We start from the raw sequence: 21,717 nt of genomic DNA, 5'->3' as shown, positions 1-21,717 counted from the left end.
TAATTGAAGCGCAGATGCAAGATTTTCATCGGTAGATGAAGCGATCGAGATGGGTATGTTGTAGAACTTCAGATTGAATCATCTCTTACGATAGCAGTTGAGAATGTTCAAAGATGGGTGTTTGTGATTTGTGAGTGAGATGTAACAGATTTATAGTCTTGTTATAAACATGGGTTTTATGATTTTTGAGTGAGATTTCATTAATTGCTTGAGCTGGTTGGGTTTGACCGATGATCACTTGCAGAGAAGAAAGAGAATGATGATGATGGTGTGCGTGTTTTGTGTGTGTTTTGTGTGAGGGAGATGAATAGAGATACAGTGACACGTAATCGCCATGTAATCCTGTTCATGTAAGCTTGGTTGTGCCACTTGGGACAAAAGACAAACTCAGTTAGTGGAGATTTAACTGGGTGGTGCCATTACAAACAAAAAGTCAAGTTGGGGGTGCTAGGTGCCAAAAGTGTTAGTTGCGGGTGGCAACGGTCAAAGACCGATAGTTAAGGGTGATAAAATCCAATAACCCTTTTATGGTTGGTAATTCACTGAGTTTTGTGTGCTGGTGGGGAAAAAGGTGAGCGTGGCCTTTTTTTTACACGCGTAAGAAGACTGAGATGACACAAGATGGGCCAATAACCCAGATTAACCCAAGTTAATACACATGGATGACCAGGATCAAAAGACTATTCATTTTCATCCTTCTGTTAATAGATATTAATAATTAATATTAGAACTTAGAATGAGTTTTATTAAGAGTATAATAGTAATTTAATAATAGTAATTTTACTGAAATGGATAAATATGTAATATATATAGATTAAGGAGGGGAAATATGTAATATATATATATATATATATATATGTGTGTGTGTGTGTGTGTAATTGATTTTAAGGATTGGGTAAATATGTAATAAGTGACTTTAATAAGGGGATATATGTAAATGACCCTATTTTTTATGTGTTCAATATCTACACATATTGTACATTTCTAAATATGTGTAGGTATTTTTTGCCACGTCATCTTAAAAAAGATTTAATTATTTATTTTATATGTATTCAATATCTACACATATTGTACATTTTTAAATATGTGTAGATATTTGTTTTGTCACATCATCTAAAAATATATATTTACTTACTTTATAGGCATGTAACATCTACACAAATTGTATATTTTTAATCATGTGTAGGTATTTAATTTGCCTTGTCATTTTCAAAAAAAAAAAGTATATAGTAACTTAGTTTATCTACATATTTTTTTTTAAATTCTTATGTGTTAGTAAACATAATCATTTACCTGCATATGTATTAGTTTTTTTAAATATGTGTAGATAATTTAGCTACACATGACGAAAATTTGCTACATGTGTAGGCAATTTTGGAGGGGAAATTTTCCCACCAACACCAAGTGTGGCAAAAATGTATTACCAACACATATTAAGTGTTAATCATTGTGAAAATATATCATCAACTATTACCCACACATATACAAACATGTGTAGGTAAATACCCACACATTTACATGTGTAGGTAAATTATGTGTGGGTAAACACCCCAATTTCTTGTAGTGAAACCCCCGGCCTACCATACCGTGTTGAATGTGGGTTTAACCCATGTCTGCCACCCCATTCCACGTGTCAACAAATGCCCAACCCAAGCCCCACCATTCCCCATGGTCTAAGCTTGAAACCCTTAAAACATAACCGTGTTCTCTATTACTTTTCATTTAGTCTTTCTGTTTGCTTCTTTAATTTGGTTTTATACTAAGACCATGTGTAGTGGTTAAACAAAATAATGCCCCCCACCATGGGGCATTATTCGACACGTGACAGTCTAGTCAGCATGGGGCGTTATTGCAAAAGTGGCGTAGTGGGAATAATGCCCAAATAATGCCCCTTCCAATCATTAAAAAGGAAAAAAAAATGCAAACTATTTATCATTGGCCAGTCAAACCTTGGACCACTCCCATTGGTCACATGCAAGTTGTTTTGGGCGTTGTTAATAAAACGCTGGTTACCTTTTTTTCAAAAAAAAAAAAACCCCATATAATGCCCTATGTAATGGGGGTCCGGCGTTTTTAGGCGTTTTTTTTTTCAATTTTTTTTTAAAAATAACGCCCCACTACGGGTGGTCTAATTTAAGTATCTGGAGCCACTGATTTGTACATAGGTTTAATGTTTATGCCTGGGAATCATTGCAATTTGTACATAGCTTTAATGTTTATGCCTGGGAATCATTGCAATTCAGTGTTTGTATGGGGTATAATTTCTTTTATGTTGTAAGGGTATATGTGTCATTTTGCTGTAAGAGGGAAATATGTAATATAAATTTTAGGTTGGGGAAATATGTAATTAAGGTTCTTAATAGGGGAATATATGTAATAATCCTAAGTAATAATTATGTTTTTTATGTTATTTTATTTTATAATACTTTTGTTATATATCCCCATTTTAGAAAATGTTGTTTCCCGTTGGATTCTAATCACTGTTTGTTATATATCCCCATTTCATATATGATTAATCAATTAGGATCATCAAGTCCAAAAATAAAATCACATTTAAATTTTGAACCACCTATTTTTTTCTTTTTACTTTGATTCATAGAGTTCTTTTTTTCCCTCATTTTTATTAAATATTGTTACTGTTACAATTAGTAATTAATATTATGATTTATAAAATTAAAGTTGTGGATATATTTTTTTTTAAATTCAAATGATAATTAATGATTGGGGTAGTTAATGACAACCAATTTCTCTCTCCTACCCATCATTTTCTCTCTTAAAAGGTTGACTTTTAGGTATATTTAACATCACTTATGATAAAATTGTCACTATCCCTTCCAATGTTAGCAAATTAATATCTATATACAATATTAATATTAATTTAATATCTTTCTATACTAATAAATAAAAATCTTTTTTGGCCACGTGTCACTTTCTGGTGTTTTCTCACCTTATTTTTTTATTTATCTCTCATATTAAATAAAATAATAATTTTAAACAAAAATATTATATAAGACTAAATATTTAGATAAGGATAATAATTTGTTTTTGTTTTGATCATATTAAGTAATAATAATAAGAGCAAAATTACGATTTTGGCCCCTGTGGTTATATCACTTTTACCCTTTTAGTCCAAAAAGAATTTTTTAACATGTGATCCCCCAACGTCTTTTTTTCTAACCCTTTGGCCCCGAGCGTCTTTTTTCCTAACCCTTTTGGCTCCTAACATTTAATGGATGAGGTTAAGACTAAATATTAAATAAAATAATAATTTAAAACAAAAATATTAGATAAGAATAAATATTTAGATAAGGAGGTAGAGGATCGTGTAAAAAAGGCCTAAAGTGTGAGAAGGGTAAGAAAGAATCTCAGCTAGTAGATCTTTTGATCTAATGGTTGAGATCAATAGAGACCAAATTGTAAAATATTTTCATTAATTTGGACTGATTTGAAATATCTAGGGACAATATAGTCTTTTAAACCCACTAGAAATTAGGTAATGCACATGTAACTTACCCCCGTCTTTTTAAAACGTCAATAACTTTTTATACGTAACTTTTTTTAAAAAAAAATTACACCATAATAACGAGCGTTTTTTTATCTTTAATATGAGTACCATATTGCTATAGTTATATAGAGAAAAAATATGTTTCGATCAGATGTTTAGTCAAGTTTAGTCAATGAATGATGTTATATACTTGCTGAATGGTGTTATATATTTGCTGAATGCTGAATGGTGTTATATACTTACTGAATGGTGTTATATACTTGCTGAATGGTGTTATATACTTCCTATAATTAAGGTGGCGGTTATGGGAAGTTTTTAATTAATTGAATTAATGATAAAATTACTTGTTTACCCTTTTCAATTAATTTAGATCTAATGGCTGAGATTCTTTCTTACCTTTCTCACACTTTTGGTCTTTTTTATAATAACCTTACCCTAGATAAGGATATTAATTTGTTTTTATTTGATCATATTAAGTAATAATAATAAGAGTAAATTACGATTTTGGCCGATGCGGTTATATCACTTTTACCCTTTTAGTCCAATAAAGAATTTTTTAACATGTGATCCCCCAACGTCTTTTTTTCTAACCCTTTTGGCCCCTAACACTAACCTCATCCATTAAATGTTGGAGCCAAAAGAGTTAGGAAAAAAAACGCTTGGGGCCAAAAGGGTAAGAAAAAAAGACGTTGGAGGCTCAGATGTTAAAAAAATTCTTTTTTTGGGCTAAAATCGTAATTTACTCTAATAATAATAATAATTTTAAACAAAAAGTTAGATAAGAATATAAACGTTTATTTTTATTATGATCATATTAAATAATAATCATAATTTTAAACAAAAAATTAGTTAAGAATACATATTTAATAAAGTAAAATGTTATAATAATTAAATAGTAGATTAAAGTTCATTTTTAAAAGATAAATCTTAACTATTTATTATATAAAATTATATTTATGCAATCCGTGTAATACACGGGGTTTTAACCTAGTATCCAAATATAAGATAATAATTTGAGCATTCACATCGTATCCTTCATCTTTTTCTCTATAATTATATTAAAATTACTATATTTCTCCCACCGTTTCAATTAAACAATATTTTTTTGTACTTTTATCATTACTTTTTCCCTCTCCTCTACTTACAACCACTTTTTAAAAATATTAAAAAAATTATAAGGGCGAACACTGTTTTCTCATATGTACAAGTAAACATTAACATTTTCTCTAATCTTCTTTCACAACCCTCGTAACTTCTATCTATAATATCGATGAGCCTCTCACAGAATTTAGAGAACAGAATGTTAATGCTCTAACACACAATTTAATCATATGAAAAGTACTAAGATAATTTTATTTCCTTATAAAATAGTAACCTAATACATCGAAATAGAAGATAAACAAGCAACAATCTTAACAAAATTAAGATGATTTTTTTTATTTTTATCTTTGACGCTTTATATAGAGATAGTTACAGGGCCGGTCAACCCATGCTGTCGCCCGAGACCCAAATTTTCAAAAGGTCCGAAAGGTTTTTATAGGCTTTTATATATTAAATTATATATTTAGTATATGCATCCATTTATTATGAAAATAATGTTGGTAGTGGAATGGAAAAAACCGTCTCAAAATAATGTAGAGGACTAAAGTTCAAGTCGTTGCTTCACCACCAAAGTTTTATTGTTTTAAGAGTAAATTGCTAAAATCGTCCCTGACGTTTATTCACATTTGCTAGATCCATCCAAAAAAGGTTTTTTTCTCATAGGAACCACCGAGGTTTCAAAAAAGTTTCTAAATCCATCCAAAATGACTAACACCACGAGAAGCAATGTTAACCTAGGGGTACTTTGGTAATTTTCACTATTACTTTTTGGTCAGCCGTATTTGTAATTCTGCACAAATTGTTATGGGCTTCAATGTAATTTTGTACTTTGTTTAAACTTGTTGTTCGTTCTGTCTTGTTTGCTGCTGTTGGTACAGCTGGCCAACGCTGCACAACAATTTGCTGTTCGTTCTGTCTTGTTTGCGCTGCACAATAGCTGGCTGTTCGTTCTGTCCTGTTTACGATTCTTTGAGACCTGCTGATATGGGTCAAACAAACAGGTCTTGAAACAACTTACAGGTTTGTTAGTTGAAACAACTTACAGGTCTGTTAGTTGAAGGCCAGCTAGATAGATTGCAGGTCTGTTAGTTACAGGCCAGCTGATATGGGTCAAACAAACAAGTCTTGAAACAACTTATGATGGCTCTTAAAAATATTACTATGGCAACTTTTGCGATTATGAAAACATTAAGAATTGTTTACTGGATTCCATAATAAAACATGTATTTTTATTGTATACTGTGTGCTTAATTCTTGAGTTATGGCAGGTATGATTTTCCATGGACGTTAACCAAATACATTCCCTTTAATGGTGGTCCGGATTACCATGACTATCACCATTATGTCGGAGGCCAAAGCCAAAGCTACTTTGCATCCGTCTTCACTTACTGTGACTACATATATGGAACAGACAAGGTAGGCAAACCATATTGATTTTAACCTTATCTTTTTTGTAGTGTTGCCTCTTGCCAATGCTGATATGGGTCAAAGAAACAGGGTAAATTAAATATATTAAGACAGTGACTAAATTACCCCTCTATCAAGTTAGTTTTGTTAGAGTGTTAGTCATTTTGGATGAATTTAGCAACTTTTTTGAAACCTCAGTGGTGTTCCTATGAGAAAAAAAAAAAACATTTTTTGGATGGATCTAGCAAATGTGAATAAACGTCAGGGACAATTTTAGCAATTTACTCTTGTTTTAATTCATTTACCTTAACCACAATTTTGGGTCCAATTCTTTTTGTCGCCCAGGCCTAAATTTTTTTGAGAGTTCTCAGTCACTGACGACTTGGGATAGTTATGTATATGTAATCATATAAACTCAATACATTAACATTAACATAGAAGTAAAACTGTAAAAGAAAAGAAGTAAAACTTATATACTTTAATTTAATGTGTGACACAGAAAAAAAGTTTGGAAATAGTATTTACTACGCAATTAGATATAGTATAGAGGTGTACTGATGAGAAATAGTAGACTATAGAGGTGAACTGAAGCGATTTTTACGGTGGAATCTCTCATGCTCTCTATAAACACGATGCCCAAAACATGCCCTCTACTAAACGCACCGTGTTAAAAGTTTTTCATGTCAAACTAGACACAAACTCAAAAATTACACGAACCTAAAAATCCTGTAACTGAACACAATATATATGTGTATCGACTTTTTATATATTTTGACATAAGAAGTACTAAGTAGATCAAGTTAATACACAAACAACTTCTAAAATCATAAGTGGCTCAATAGGCAAATGCGTCATGCTAACATGAATACGACCCATTTAGCTAAACATAGTTATAAGCTTTGCCTAAACACAGTGGCAGATGTTGAAAAAAAAATTCAGGGGTATCTCAATTATTTTAGCGTACATTATACAATGTAATTTCTTTTATTGTACATTTATACAATCAAATACACCATAACAACTAAACTTAGTAACTAAACTGTGACAACCCGCAATTTCAGGTTAATACATTAACCTAACCACAATTAGTTTAGTCATACATTCATAGCACTGCATTTAACTATGGTTAATTAAATGAGTCTACTTTGGTAATTCAGGGAATTACCGGAACGCACAACATTTAACTATGGTTAGTTAAATGAGTCTATGTTGGTAATTCGAGGATTTATCGGAACACACATACATTAATTCTCGAAAGTTGGTGACTAACTCGAATAATAATTATAAACGGACGGTTTATACGAAACTTGCATTGCATGGTGTGTTATGCATATTAGGGAAGTTATAATAAAACACAAAACCCTAAACTTCCTTCACAATCTCACTGCACGGCAGTTGTAACTCTCTAACCATTTATCTAATCATTTCTGGCTACACAAGTTCACACACAATCAGCAATCCTTGATCTTTCAATTCTCCAAGAACAAACGCTAAATCAAACTAAGGTAAGTGTTTATGTTATACATTGTTATCTTTGTTCCTGTGATTTCATGCATACCATAGACATCCAAACAATCATCTGTGGTTAATTGCTTATGCCTGATGAATGTGTGATTGATTGTATGTGAATGCGTAAACTGTTTATCAGATATTGTTGATGCTATTGAAATGCTAGAACTGTTAAACCGTTGTGTTGATTCGTGACATTGTTGATTAGGGTTTTTGATCGTAGAACTGCAAACTGTACATCGATACTGTGCGATTAGGGTTGGTCAAAGTTCGGGGTTAATCTTTACGCTAAGTCCGAATTTATTAATAAAACAAGTTTATGAGTTTATCAACATAATGTGTCCGAGTTTTTTTGTTTGATATAATGTTCCGAGTTTATTATATATATATATATATATATATATATATATATATATATATATATATATATATTGTTTCTCCGAACTTATTAACAAATACATGTTTCCAAGTTATCACATATTTTTCTAAGTTTATGAGGGTTTAGAGGGGATCCGAGTTTGCGGATTCGTACGAGGTTTGTTTATTGATTCTCGAACTCTATGAAGTTCGGGTATAATTAATAATGAGAGTCTGGACTTCTGTGGGTGTATATATACAGTTTCAAATTTACATATTAACCCTGAATTTATAGAAGTGATACATGTTCCGGATTTGTTTTTGAGTTCCGAATTTAATATGGATGCTTAGGGGGTCTGAGTTTAGCATGGGTACATAAGAAGTGTCCGAACTTGTTTGAATGAAATGTCCGAACTTATGTGATAAATGATATTTCCGAATTTCCTTTTGCTTGTAGAGTTTCCGGATTTATAACTGTGACATCTGTGCCTCCACGGCCATCAAAAAAATACCAAATCAATGAAATGTTGTGTTTCGTACTTGGGATTTGTATAAATATGTGTATCATTTGCACATATCAATTCTTGTCCGATTTCAAGCTTTAAATCGCTTTCTGGAAAGTTATACGCAAACTGGTGCGTATACAGCCAGTTTAACGCGACAAACACCCCGGAATAGTGACATAGGCTTAACATACCTTAAATAACCTCCACATAACTTAGAAATAAGTTTTGGATGGTTTGGTGTGTTGAAAACAAGTTTATTCGATCGCAGGGACTATTTGTGTCAAACTGCGGAAGTATGCCGATTTGTTCAGTAACGAACGTTCCGGAACTTGATCATAAGTTAAACATACGCTAAATATCCTTTACATAGCTTAGAAATAGGCTTTGAGGGGTTCGGTATGTTAAAATAAACTTTTTGATTAAACAGGGACTAAAAGCATCAAAAAGTGCATAAGTTTGCATTTTCACGCATATCTTGCGTTCTAAATATATCCGGACATCCAAAAACTTATGTAATCATTAAAATATTTTATTTTAGTGATTGGCATGATAAAATTCCATTCGTCGCGTAATTTGGATCGTTTTTGCGTTCGTTACGATTTCCGTCGTAATTAACCGAACAACGCAACCGTATGACCAAAGGAACCGACATCCGAGATATTTTTGAGCACATTTCAAGTTCCCTATACTTTACCTTCATTTTAGAGCCTTGAAATGGGGTTAACGGGGCTTAAAAGTGCCAAAAATTAAGTTTTACAAGTGGAGGGACCATTTTTGAAATTTCTGGCAGATACATTGAACTTGGTCCATTTTTGAGATTTTAGTGGTTTTAGCCCAAGGTTTTGCACTCTATGGGCTGGAATTTGCTTGTTTTGAGTGTCCCATGGTTTAGAAATACCTTGTGCCCACATGTAAGGTCTAGATCAAGGCACGTTTTGCGAGGAACGATCCTAACGGTTCTCCAAAATCTATAAATACCCATGCTTTCATTCACTTCAACTCACACTTGATTCATTTTGCTCTAAGTTGAGGTTTAAACACTTCATACCTGAGCAAACTTGGATCAAACTTCCTAGTGTGGACCCTTTGTAAGTCTCTTTCGTGCTTTTTATGCGTTTTTAGCACGAAAGTCAAACAGTGTTTGACTTTCTGCTTTAACCACGAGTTGGTCAACACGAAGTTCGTTGAACTTCACAACGTGAGCGTAATCACGATGGTTATAGTCCCGTGTGACTATACCTACTAATTACCACGTTGACTAGGCGTAGTGACGAGTCGTAGTTTCGGCCAAAATGCGTATTCATGCGTATTTTGTAACCAAACTACTCTTGGGTATCAAAACACTTTGTTTTGATATCAAAACCTGTTTTCTAATTTAACTAAACATGTTTTAACATGTTTAGCTCGTCACTTTTAGTTTAGTGATTGTGTAGAGTCGTAAGTCAAGCGGTCTAAACAACCGCATAGACTTTCGAACTCGGCCCGTTTGGTCGATCATTAGGATCCGACCAAGCATGTTTAGAGACCATAGTTGTATAGGGAATAACCTTTCGAGGTTATACCTTATGGTCACATAGTTTAAGTAGTTGTATCATAGGTAGTTTATATGCCTTAGGAAAATGACCAAAATGCCCTTTTCATGCATAATTCGATTTTAAGCATATCGTATCCTTCATCTTTTTCTCTATAATTATATTAAAATTACTATATTTCTCCCACCTTTTCAATTAAACAATATTTTTTTTGTACTTTTATCATTACTTTTTCCCTCTCCTCTACTTACAACCACTTTTTAAAAATATTAAAAAAATTATAAGGGCGAACACTGTTTTCTCATATGTACAAGTAAACATTAACATTTTCTCTAATCTTCTTTCACAACCCTCGTAACTTCTATCTATAATATCGATGAGCCTCTCACAGAATTTAGAGAACATAATGTTAATGCTCTAACACACAATTTAATCATATGAAAAGTACTAAGATAATTTTATTTCCTTATAAAATAGTAACCTAATACATCGAAATAGAAGATAAACAAGCAACAATCTTAACAAAATTAAGATGATTTTTTTTATTTTTATCTTTGACGCTTTATATAGAGATAGTTACAGGGCCGGTCAACCCATGCTGTCGCCCGAGACCCAAATTTTCAAAAGGTCCGAAAGGTTTTTATAGGCTTTTATATATTAAATTATATATTTAGTATATGCATCCATTTATTATGAAAATAATGTTGGTAGTGGAATGGAAAAAACCGTCTCAAAATAATGTAGAGGACTAAAGTTCAAGTCGTTGCTTCACCACCAAAGTTTTATTGTTTTAAGAGTAAATTGCTAAAATCGTCCCTGACGTTTATTCACATTTGCTAGATCCATCCAAAAAAGGTTTTTTTCTCATAGGAACCACCGAGGTTTCAAAAAAGTTTCTAAATCCATCCAAAATGACTAACACCACGAGAAGCAATGTTAACCTAGGGGTACTTTGGTAATTTTCACTATTACTTTTTGGTCAGCCGTATTTGTAATTCTGCACAAATTGTTATGGGCTTCAATGTAATTTTGTACTTTGTTTAAACTTGTTGTTCGTTCTGTCTTGTTTGCTGCTGTTGGTACAGCTGGCCAACGCTGCACAACAATTTGCTGTTCGTTCTGTCTTGTTTGCGCTGCACAATAGCTGGCTGTTCGTTCTGTCCTGTTTACGATTCTTTGAGACCTGCTGATATGGGTCAAACAAACAGGTCTTGAAACAACTTACAGGTTTGTTAGTTGAAACAACTTACAGGTCTGTTAGTTGAAGGCCAGCTAGATAGATTGCAGGTCTGTTAGTTACAGGCCAGCTGATATGGGTCAAACAAACAAGTCTTGAAACAACTTATGATGGCTCTTAAAAATATTACTATGGCAACTTTTGCGATTATGAAAACATTAAGAATTGTTTACTGGATTCCATAATAAAACATGTATTTTTATTGTATACTGTGTGCTTAATTCTTGAGTTATGGCAGGTATGATTTTCCATGGACGTTAACCAAATACATTCCCTTTAATGGTGGTCCGGATTACCATGACTATCACCATTATGTCGGAGGCCAAAGCCAAAGCTACTTTGCATCCGTCTTCACTTACTGTGACTACATATATGGAACAGACAAGGTAGGCAAACCATATTGATTTTAACCTTATCTTTTTTGTAGTGTTGCCTCTTGCCAATGCTGATATGGGTCAAAGAAACAGGGTAAATTAAATATATTAAGACAGTGACTAAATTACCCCTCTATCAAGTTAGTTTTGTTAGAGTGTTAGTCATTTTGGATGAATTTAGCAACTTTTTTGAAACCTCAGTGGTGTTCCTATGAGAAAAAAAAAAAACATTTTTTGGATGGATCTAGCAAATGTGAATAAACGTCAGGGACAATTTTAGCAATTTACTCTTGTTTTAATTCATTTACCTTAACCACAATTTTGGGTCCAATTCTTTTTGTCGCCCAGGCCTAAATTTTTTTGAGAGTTCTCAGTCACTGACGACTTGGGATAGTTATGTATATGTAATCATATAAACTCAATACATTAACATTAACATAGAAGTAAAACTGTAAAAGAAAAGAAGTAAAACTTATATACTTTAATTTAATGTGTGACACAGAAAAAAAGTTTGGAAATAGTATTTACTACGCAATTAGATATAGTATAGAGGTGTACTGATGAGAAATAGTAGACTATAGAGGTGAACTGAAGCGATTTTTACGGTGGAATCTCTCATGCTCTCTATAAACACGATGCCCAAAACATGCCCTCTACTAAACGCACCGTGTTAAAAGTTTTTCATGTCAAACTAGACACAAACTCAAAAATTACACGAACCTAAAAATCCTGTAACTGAACACAATATATATGTGTATCGACTTTTTATATATTTTGACATAAGAAGTACTAAGTAGATCAAGTTAATACACAAACAACTTCTAAAATCATAAGTGGCTCAATAGGCAAATGCGTCATGCTAACATGAATACGACCCATTTAGCTAAACATAGTTATAAGCTTTGCCTAAACACAGTGGCAGATGTTGAAAAAAAAATTCAGGGGTATCTCAATTATTTTAGCGTACATTATACAATGTAATTTCTTTTATTGTACATTTATACAATCAAATACACCATAACAACTAAACTTAGTAACTAAACTGTGACAACCCGCAATTTCAGGTTAATACATTAACCTAACCACAATTAGTTTAGTCATACATTCATAGCACTGCATTTAACTATGGTTAATTAAATGAGTCTACTTTGGTAATTCAGGGAATTACCGGAACGCACAACATTTAACTATGGTTAGTTAAATGAGTCTATGTTGGTAATTCGAGGATTTATCGGAACACACATACAAGTTAATTCTCGAAAGTTGGTGACTAACTCGAATAATAATTATAAACGGACGGTTTATACGAAACTTGCATTGCATGGTGTGTTATGCATATTAGGGAAGTTATAATAAAACACAAAACCCTAAACTTCCTTCACAATCTCACTGCACGGCAGTTGTAACTCTCTAACCATTTATCTAATCATTTCTGGCTACACAAGTTCACACACAATCAGCAATCCTTGATCTTTCAATTCTCCAAGAACAAACGCTAAATCAAACTAAGGTAAGTGTTTATGTTATACATTGTTATCTTTGTTCCTGTGATTTCATGCATACCATAGACATCCAAACAATCATCTGTGGTTAATTGCATATGCCTGATGAATGTGTGATTGATTGTATGTGAATGCGTAAACTGTTTATCAGATATTGTTGATGCTATTGAAATGCTAGAACTGTTAAACTGTTGTGTTGATTCGTGACATTGTTGATTAGGGTTTTTGATCGTAGAACTGCAAACTGTACATCGATACTGTGCGATTAGGGTTGGTAAAAGTTCGGGGTTAATCTTTACGCTAAGTCCGAATTTATTAATAAAACAAGTTTATGAGTTTATCAACATAATGTGTCCGAGTTTTTTTGTTTGATATAATGTTCCGAGTTTATTATATATATATATATATATATATATATATATATATTGTTTCTCCGAACTTATTAACAAATACATGTTTCCAAGTTATCACATATTTTTCTAAGTTTATGAGGGTTTAGAGGGGATCCGAGTTTGCGGATTCGTCCGAGGTTTGTTTATTGATTCTCGAACTCTATGAAGTTCGGGTATAATTAATAATGAGAGTCCGGACTTCTGTGGGTGTATATATACAGTTTCAAATTTACATATTAACCCCGAATTTATAGAAGTGATACATGTTCCGGATTTGTTTTTGAGTTCCGAATTTAATATGGATGCTTAGGGGGTCTGAGTTTAGCATGGGTACATAAGAAGTGTCCGAACTTGTTTGAATGAAATGTCCGAACTTATGTGATAAATGATATTTCCGAATTTCCTTTTGCTTGTAGAGTTTCCGGATTTATAACTGTGACATCTGTGCCTCCACGGCCATCAAAAAAATACCAAATCAATGAAATGTTGTGTTTCGTACTTGGGATTTGTATAAATATGTGTATCATTTGCACATATCAATTCTTGTCCGATTTCAAGCTTTAAATCGCTTTCTGGAAAGTTATACGCAAACTGGTGCGTATGCAGCCAGTTTAACGCGACAAACACCCTGGAATAGTGACATAGGCTTAACATACCTTAAATAACCTCCACATAACTTAGAAATAAGTTTTGGATGGTTTGGTGTGTTGAAAACAAGTTTATTCGATCGCAGGGACTATTTGTGTCAAACTACGGAAGTATGCCGATTTGTTCAGTAACGAACATTCCGGAACTTGATCATAAGTTAAACATACGCTAAATATCCTTTACATAGCTTAGAAATAGGCTTTGAGGGGTTCGGTATGTTAAAATAAACTTTTTGATCAAACAGGGACTAAAAGCATCAAAAAGTGCATAAGTTTGCATTTTCACGCATATCTTGCGTTCTAAATATATCCGGACATCCAAAAATTTATGTAATCATTAAAATATTTTATTTTAGTGATTGGCATGATAAAATTCCATTCGTCGCGTAATTTGGATCGTTTTTGCGTTCGTTACGATTTCCGTCGTAATTAACCGAACAACGCAACCGTATGACCAAAGGAACCGACATCCGAGATATTTTTGAGCACATTTCAAGTTCCCTATACTTTACCTTCATTTTAGAGCCTTGAAATGGGGTTAACGGGGCTTAAAAGTGCCAAAAATTAAGTTTTACAAGTGGAGGGACCATTTTTGAAATTTCTGGCAGATACATTGAACTTGGTCCATTTTTGAGATTTTAGTGGTTTTAGCCCAAGGTTTTGCACTCTATGGGCTGGAATTTGCTTGTTTTGAGTGTCCCATGGTTTAGAAATACCATGTGCCCACATGTAAGGTCTAGATCAAGGCACGTTTTGCGAGGAACGATCCTAACGGTTCTCCAAAATCTATAAATACCCATGCTTTCATTCACTTCAACTCACACTTGATTCATTTTGCTCTAAGTTGAGGTTTAAACACTTCATACCTGAGCAAAGTTGGATCAAACTTCCTAGTGTGGACCCTTTGTAAGTCTCTTTCGTGCTTTTTATGCGTTTTTAGCACGAAAGTCAAACAGTGTTTGACTTTCTGCTTTAACCACGAGTTGGTCAACACGAAGTTCGTTGAACTTCACAACGTGAGCGTAATCACGATGGTTATAGTCCCGTGTGACTATACCTACTAATTACCACGTTGACTAGGCGTAGTGACGAGTCGTAGTTTCGGCCAAAATGCGTATTCATGCGTATTTTGTAACCAAACTACTCTTGGGTATCAAAACACTTTGTTTTGATATCAAAACCTGTTTTCTAACTTAACTAAACATGTTTTAACATGTTTAGCTCGTCACTTTTAGTTTAGTGATTGTGTAGAGTCGTAAGTCAAGCGGTCTAAACAACCGCATAGACTTTCGAACTCGACCCGTTTGGTCGATCATTAGGATCCGACCAAGCATGTTTAGAGACCATAGTTGTATTGGGAATAACCTTTCGAGGTTATACCTTATGGTCACATAGTTTAAGTAGTTGTATGATAGGTAGTTTATATGCCTTAGGAAAATGACCAAAATGCCCTTTTCATGCATAATTCGATTTTAAGCATATGTATCCTAAAATTTTGTCACTTAACTGATTATGTAACATATTTAAACATGTTTAGGCATATAATACTTGTCATAGGACTAGTTAAACGTCTCGAACGCGCGTTTGCGCGAACGACGCGTTAAAGTAGTGTAAGCTACCTTAATGGGTCGTAACGGGTCGAACGCACTTAGGTCACGTTTCGATTTAGTATGTAGGCTTTGTTAAACCATGTCATATGAGTTCCAATACTCATTTGGTTTACAAAACCTCATCCTATCCGATCTTCCGACTTAGGTCCGGTTTATTTATATAGTTATTAGGTTGCTAATTGATTCCGTGCTCCCTCTAGCTTTGCTTGGTTGTTGTTCAAGACTTCTAAGCATTCTCAAGTGAGTACATAGTTCCCCTATTTTACTGTTTTCGATTGTTTTGGGGTGATTCATATGTGTTAAATGATTTCGATGTTTTTAACGATGGTTTCGAAATTGATTAAAATGGTTTATATTAAATTAATAACGATTTCGATAATGTGAATAAACTTGTTGGTTGTAATTACATAACGAATAACATTCATTAGTTTTGGCCGAACCAACCAGTATTAGGTTATGGTACCATAGGATATGACAAATCCCGTTATCAGACTGCACCCATGGTTATGTGTGGGTTAGGTGGGTAACGACTGAATATGTGATTGTTAATTTACCCTTTGGTGGTTTATTAATGCGAGTTACGAGATAGTCGAGTCACGAAGGTTTGGATGTTATTAGCGAGACGACCAAAAGTAGTTTTCACAATTTAAAATGAGAATGATTTAAACGGCTGAAGCGATTTTTAACGAGTTAAACGATTTGGGTAAACGATTGGTTTTTGGTTAGTGTTTAGATAACGGGACAGGTGTAATGTGATGAAAACATGGTAGATACGCTGCTGGTACTTCTTATATGTAAGTGTTTTCATCATATTACATGCCGTGGCATTATTTAGTCCACTTGAGTAAACGATTCCGAAACGATGTCACACAATGATGTTTTCTGAATAATATAAACCATACGAGTTTTATATACGAGTTTTATTAATGAGTTTTTACGATATGTTTTACATTTTGATTTAATTAAATAAATGTTTTGGGGTTAAGAATCATGGCTACGAGATTTTATAAATTATAACCAACTTGATTTGAGTTGGTTAATTATGTCGCAATACTATACTTTTCAAAACAAGGTTTTTAATTTAGTATTGCAACATGTAAACTAGCCATGAATCCGACGCTCTCATAAACCTATATGCTCGCCAGCATTTCTTTGCTGACTTTGTTTTTACATATGTTTCAGGTGTTGTTGAATGATGTTGATTGCTAGGATGCATGCTCACATAGGACTGGACGAGGCCTTAGTGACTTAATAACAATGATAGACTATGTTTAACTTGTTTGTTTAGATTTCAAGATGATGTAAATGTTTAATAAAACGAAACTTCAAATTTCCGTGTGTTTTGAAACAATGATTCTGTTACAACACTCCCCGACGTTTCCGCCATGTTTTGTTGTCTTACGTGGTCTGGGTGTGACAATAATGGTTCCACATGTTCGAGTTTATATAATTAGAGTTGCTCCGAGTTTACCTAGATGTATTCCGAGTTTAATATTGAGATGATGTGGATTCGAGTTTGTGGTAAAAAAGAGGATCCGAGTATACATGATTAGGGGGGGGGGATCCGAGTAGATATGTAAAAAGTTAAATCCGGGCTTACATACACAGCTTGTAAAAAAAGAAAACATTACCTAAAAAAATTAAAATCCTAAGAACTTTCATACTTTTTCATGATTCTTTCTTGCATTTTTTTTAAAGTAGCTCGTTTTTCTTCGAGATAATTTTAACATAGGATGTCATTATGTCCCATTCTTTTAGTTCGTTTTTTTCTTTGTTCAACCGAACCTTTTCTTCCGCCAGGCGTTCCTTCTCTTAGCTGTAGTATATTCCAGAAGAATACTTAATTTTAGGAATAGATTGTGCTCTTTGTTAATTGTACATTATTGTGTTTCCTTTTTAACCAATTATATTATCCCTATATAATGGGTATTGTTATTCAATAGGATTCATTCAGAAATCAAATACTTTTATGGTATCAGAGCTTCGGTTCTATACCTAAGTTCTCTACCCTCTCTTTCATCCCTGCCCTACATTTTTTTTCTTTTTTCAATCAGCAGCCATGACTAAAACTGACGAAAAACCTAATTCCCTACACCCAGCCTACTCGGTCACAAACATACAATCAAAGATTCGTACACTGGATGGCACCACGGTCACCTACTCGTCTTGGGTACAATTGGTCCAACTCCATGTCGTCGCCTACAAGGTTTCCGATCACATTGACGGTACGCCTGCTCCATCCGATAAGGACCCGAATATCCACAATGGAAAGAGCTCGATGCTCTTGTCCTGCAATGGATTCTCAGCACCGTTTCGGATAATATTCTGCCCCGAATCTTACCCAATACGACAACAGCCAGACAAGCCTGGGTCAAACTCGAAAAGATCTACCTCAGCAATAAGAAAGCCCGCGCCGCCGCTCTTGAAACTCGATTCTGCAACATGACTCTTTCTGCTTGTGCCTCCTTGGATGATTATTGTCAACAATTACAAAGTCTTGCCACACAGCTTGCCGATGTTGATCACCAGGTCTCGGACTCCCGTCTGGTCTTACAGTTGGTACGTGGTCTGCCCGCTGAATACAATACTACCGCCTCTTTCATAAATAATAAAGATGCAGATTGGGATCTTGCTATTTCCTTTCTTCAAGATGAAGCAATCCGTATTGAGGCACAAAAAGGGTCGGCCACTTCAGTTTTGGTGGCACCGAACCCTAACAGCTCCGACAGCACAACGACTCAGCCGGCCCTAACAACATCTTCTGACCACTCGTCTGACTCTCACAGCAGCAACAATACAAGGGGACGGGGTCGTGGAAGGGGCGGGAATAATTACAAAAGGAGGAGGAAGACGCGATACCCGAGGAGGTGCCTCTGGATATGGTCGCTCCTTTTGGACAGCAGGAAACCAAGCATCGGCCTTTAACTCACCATATCCTAATTGGGCTTGGTGGACTACCCCCCTTGCCCCTACCCCACCCAAAACAATTGGAGGCCCAATAATAGTAATCATCCCTCATTTAATCAATCGGCTCCATCACATGTTCCGGCCCATTTCACTGCCTCGGGTCACTATTCCTCCCCTCAGTTTGGACCACAACCTTACGGGTATGATGCTCTAAGCCCATCTGATTTAAGTGCAACTCTCTCTAATATGCAGATGAATCCGAACAATTCCTAGACCAATGATATTATGGACACTAGAGCAGGCTCTCATTCGGCAAGAGATCCAGGTAAAATTCTAATTCCTAATCCTTGTCCTGTAAACAGGTCAATTATGGTCGGTAATGGCACTTGTATTCCAATTAAAAGCACGGGAACTGGCTTTCACCCTTTACCAAACCGAACATACATCTTACCCAATGTCCTTTACAGCCCTCAAATAATTCGAAACCTTATTTCTGTATGACGCTTTACTCGTGATAACAACGTGTCTATTGAATTTGACCCGTTTGGTTTTTCTTTGAAGGATCTCTTCACTAAACGAACACTTTCAAGACACAACAGTAACGGGGACCTCTATCCTTTCACTCCACCAGAACTGCCTCCGCAAGCATGTTTTCTTTCCACACCAACACTGCCTTGGCACGAGCGTCTCGGCAATCCCGGGAATCAAGTTTTAATTTTATTACGTCGTACTTTTAATTTTTCTTGTAATAAAGACAATTTGTCTCACGTTTGCAACTCATGTCAACTCTCAAATAGTAAACGTTTACCTTTCTCAGTTTCTAATTCCTTTACTTTTGCACCATTTGATATTATCCACTGTGACTTATGGACCTCCCCAGTCACGAGCAAAACCGGTTACGAATATTACATGGTGCTCGTTGACAATTTCTCCTACTTTGTTTGGGTTTACCCACTTAAATTCAAATCCGAGGCCTTTCCCACTTTTGCTAAATTCCATAAACAAATCCTTACACAATTTCAACGTAAAATTAAAACCTTTCAATGTGACCTTGGGGGCGAATTCGATAACCATGCCTTCAAAAGTTTTGCCACTCACCATGGCCTACTATTTCGTTTTTCCTGCCCCCAAACATCCTCCCAAAACGGCCGGGCCGAGCGCATGATTCGTCGTCTCAACGACATCATACGCGCTCTCCTAATCCACGCAAACTTACCTCCTATATTTTGGGTCGAAGCCCTTCACACCGCCTCGTACCTTCATAACATTTTACCCACCAAAAGATTAAACTTTTACACCCCTACCTTTGCCCTTTACCTACGACACCCCGACTACGACCATTTGCGCGTTTTATGGTGTGCCTGCTACCCAAACACATCCGCGACCCAACCACATAAACTCCACCCTCGAGCCATCCGGTGCATTTTTCTCGGGTATCCCCCAGATTTCCGGGGCTACAGATGCTTCGACCCCACTACTGGAAAGGTCCACATTTTGCGTCATGTCACGTTTGATGAAAACACGTTTCCTTACACCATACCACAACCACCCACCACATACCGTTTCCTTGATGACGCACCACCTCCAGGTTTTTCGTTCATCCCTCCTACCCCCACACGACCATCACCTACCACACCCTACCCTATCACTTACAGTCGACGTCCTCGCCTTCCACCTACTCCGACTGTCCCCCCACCTACGGCCTCTACCCCCACCCAACCACCACCCTCTACTGCCCCCCCTGGCCCACATCCCACGGCCCCAACCCACACTGGCCCACCGCTAACTAACCATCATCCCATGACCACGAGGTCCAAATCCCGTTCCACACACATTCATCTCACTCCAAATACCATCTCACCCGTTCCCAAATCTTATGCCAAGGCCTTTAATGATTTTAATTGGTTGAGTGCTATGAGGACCGAATTTACTGCACTACAGGATAATGATACTTGGGAATTAGTACCCAGACCATTAGACCGACCTGTTATACGTTGCATGTGGCTTTTTCGACATAAGTTTCGGTCTGACGGTTCTTTGGAACGCTATAAAGCCCGTTTGGTTGTCAACGGGAATTCACAGACTGTCGGGGTTGATTGTGAGGACACGTTCAGTCCGGTTGTTAAACCGGCAACTATCAGGACTGTTTTATCTCTAGCAGTCACTAGGTCTTGGCCGATTCATCAGCTAGATGTCAAAAATGCTTTCTTACACGGACATCTAAACGAGACAGTTTATATGCACCAGCCCCCGGGCTTTGTTGATAAACAGCATCCTCACTTTGTGTGCCGACTTAAAAAGTTTTTATACGGTCTAAAACAGGCACCACGGGCATGGTATACACGGTTTGCCACTTTTATCACGTCTCAGGGGTTCACTAGCAGCTCATGTGATCACTCTCTATTCGTGTATCAGCAGGATCCTGCTAATATTGCTTATTTATTGCTTTATGTGGATGATATTGTGTTAACTGCTTCTAATGACCATTTACTACATGATATTATTCGCAAACTCTCACGAGAATTTGCAATGACCGACTTGGGCCGCCTTCATCATTTCCTTGGCATAAAGGTCGATCAGCTTTCTACAGGTCTCTTTTTATCACAGCATCAGTATGCTAAAGACATCATTGCTCGTGCTAACATGACTACTTGCAAGCCATGTAACACGCCTGTGGATCTTTCATCCAAACTCAGCTCATCTGATGGTCCTCCTGTTTCGGACCCTACATTATACCGCAGTCTTGCGGGAGCTTTACAGTACCTGACTTTTACCCGTCCAGATATATCTTATGCCGTGCAACAGGTTTGCTTGTTTATGCATGACCCGCGGGAGCCTCACTATGCTTTCATGAAGCGGATTTTACGTTACATACAGGGCACTCTTGATTACGGGATTCGAATTGTTCGATCTCGATCTCATGATTTAGTGGCTTACTTAGATGCTGATTGGGGCGGTTGCCCTGACTCTAGACGGTCCACGAGTGGGTACTGTGTATTTTTGGGTGACAATTTATTGTCCTGGTCTTCGAAGCGGCAACCCACTGTGTCACGTTCAAGTGCTGAAGCTGAGTACCGAGGCGTTGCTAATGCCGTTGCTGAAGCAACTTGGTTGCGCAACCTATTATTAGA

At 35.8% G+C, this 21,717-nt stretch overlaps 1 protein-coding gene across 1 annotated transcript; it reads left to right on the top strand.

Annotated features, from left to right (window-relative positions):
* The first annotated feature begins 18,121 nt into the window (after window positions 1-18,121).
* LOC110869875 lies at window positions 18,122-18,604 on the top strand. Its single transcript, XM_022119080.1, has one exon. It carries the CDS (start codon window positions 18,122-18,124, stop codon window positions 18,602-18,604), a length of 483 nt encoding a protein of 160 aa, XP_021974772.1.
* The last annotated feature ends 3,113 nt before the right edge of the window (window positions 18,605-21,717 follow it).

The sequence above is a fragment of the Helianthus annuus genome, chromosome 14, assembly GCF_002127325.2.
Source record: "Helianthus annuus cultivar XRQ/B chromosome 14, HanXRQr2.0-SUNRISE, whole genome shotgun sequence".
Lineage (NCBI taxonomy): Eukaryota > Viridiplantae > Streptophyta > Magnoliopsida > Asterales > Asteraceae > Helianthus > Helianthus annuus.
Note: the sequence above shows the minus strand (reverse complement) of the source record. Positions and strands in the feature narration are given on the sequence as shown.

Bases quoted from the DNA above. Each gene is read 5' to 3' on its own strand.
- LOC110869875 (XM_022119080.1), top strand. From the start codon at position 18,122: ATGACTCTTTCTGCTTGTGCCTCCTTGGATGATTATTGTCAACAATTA.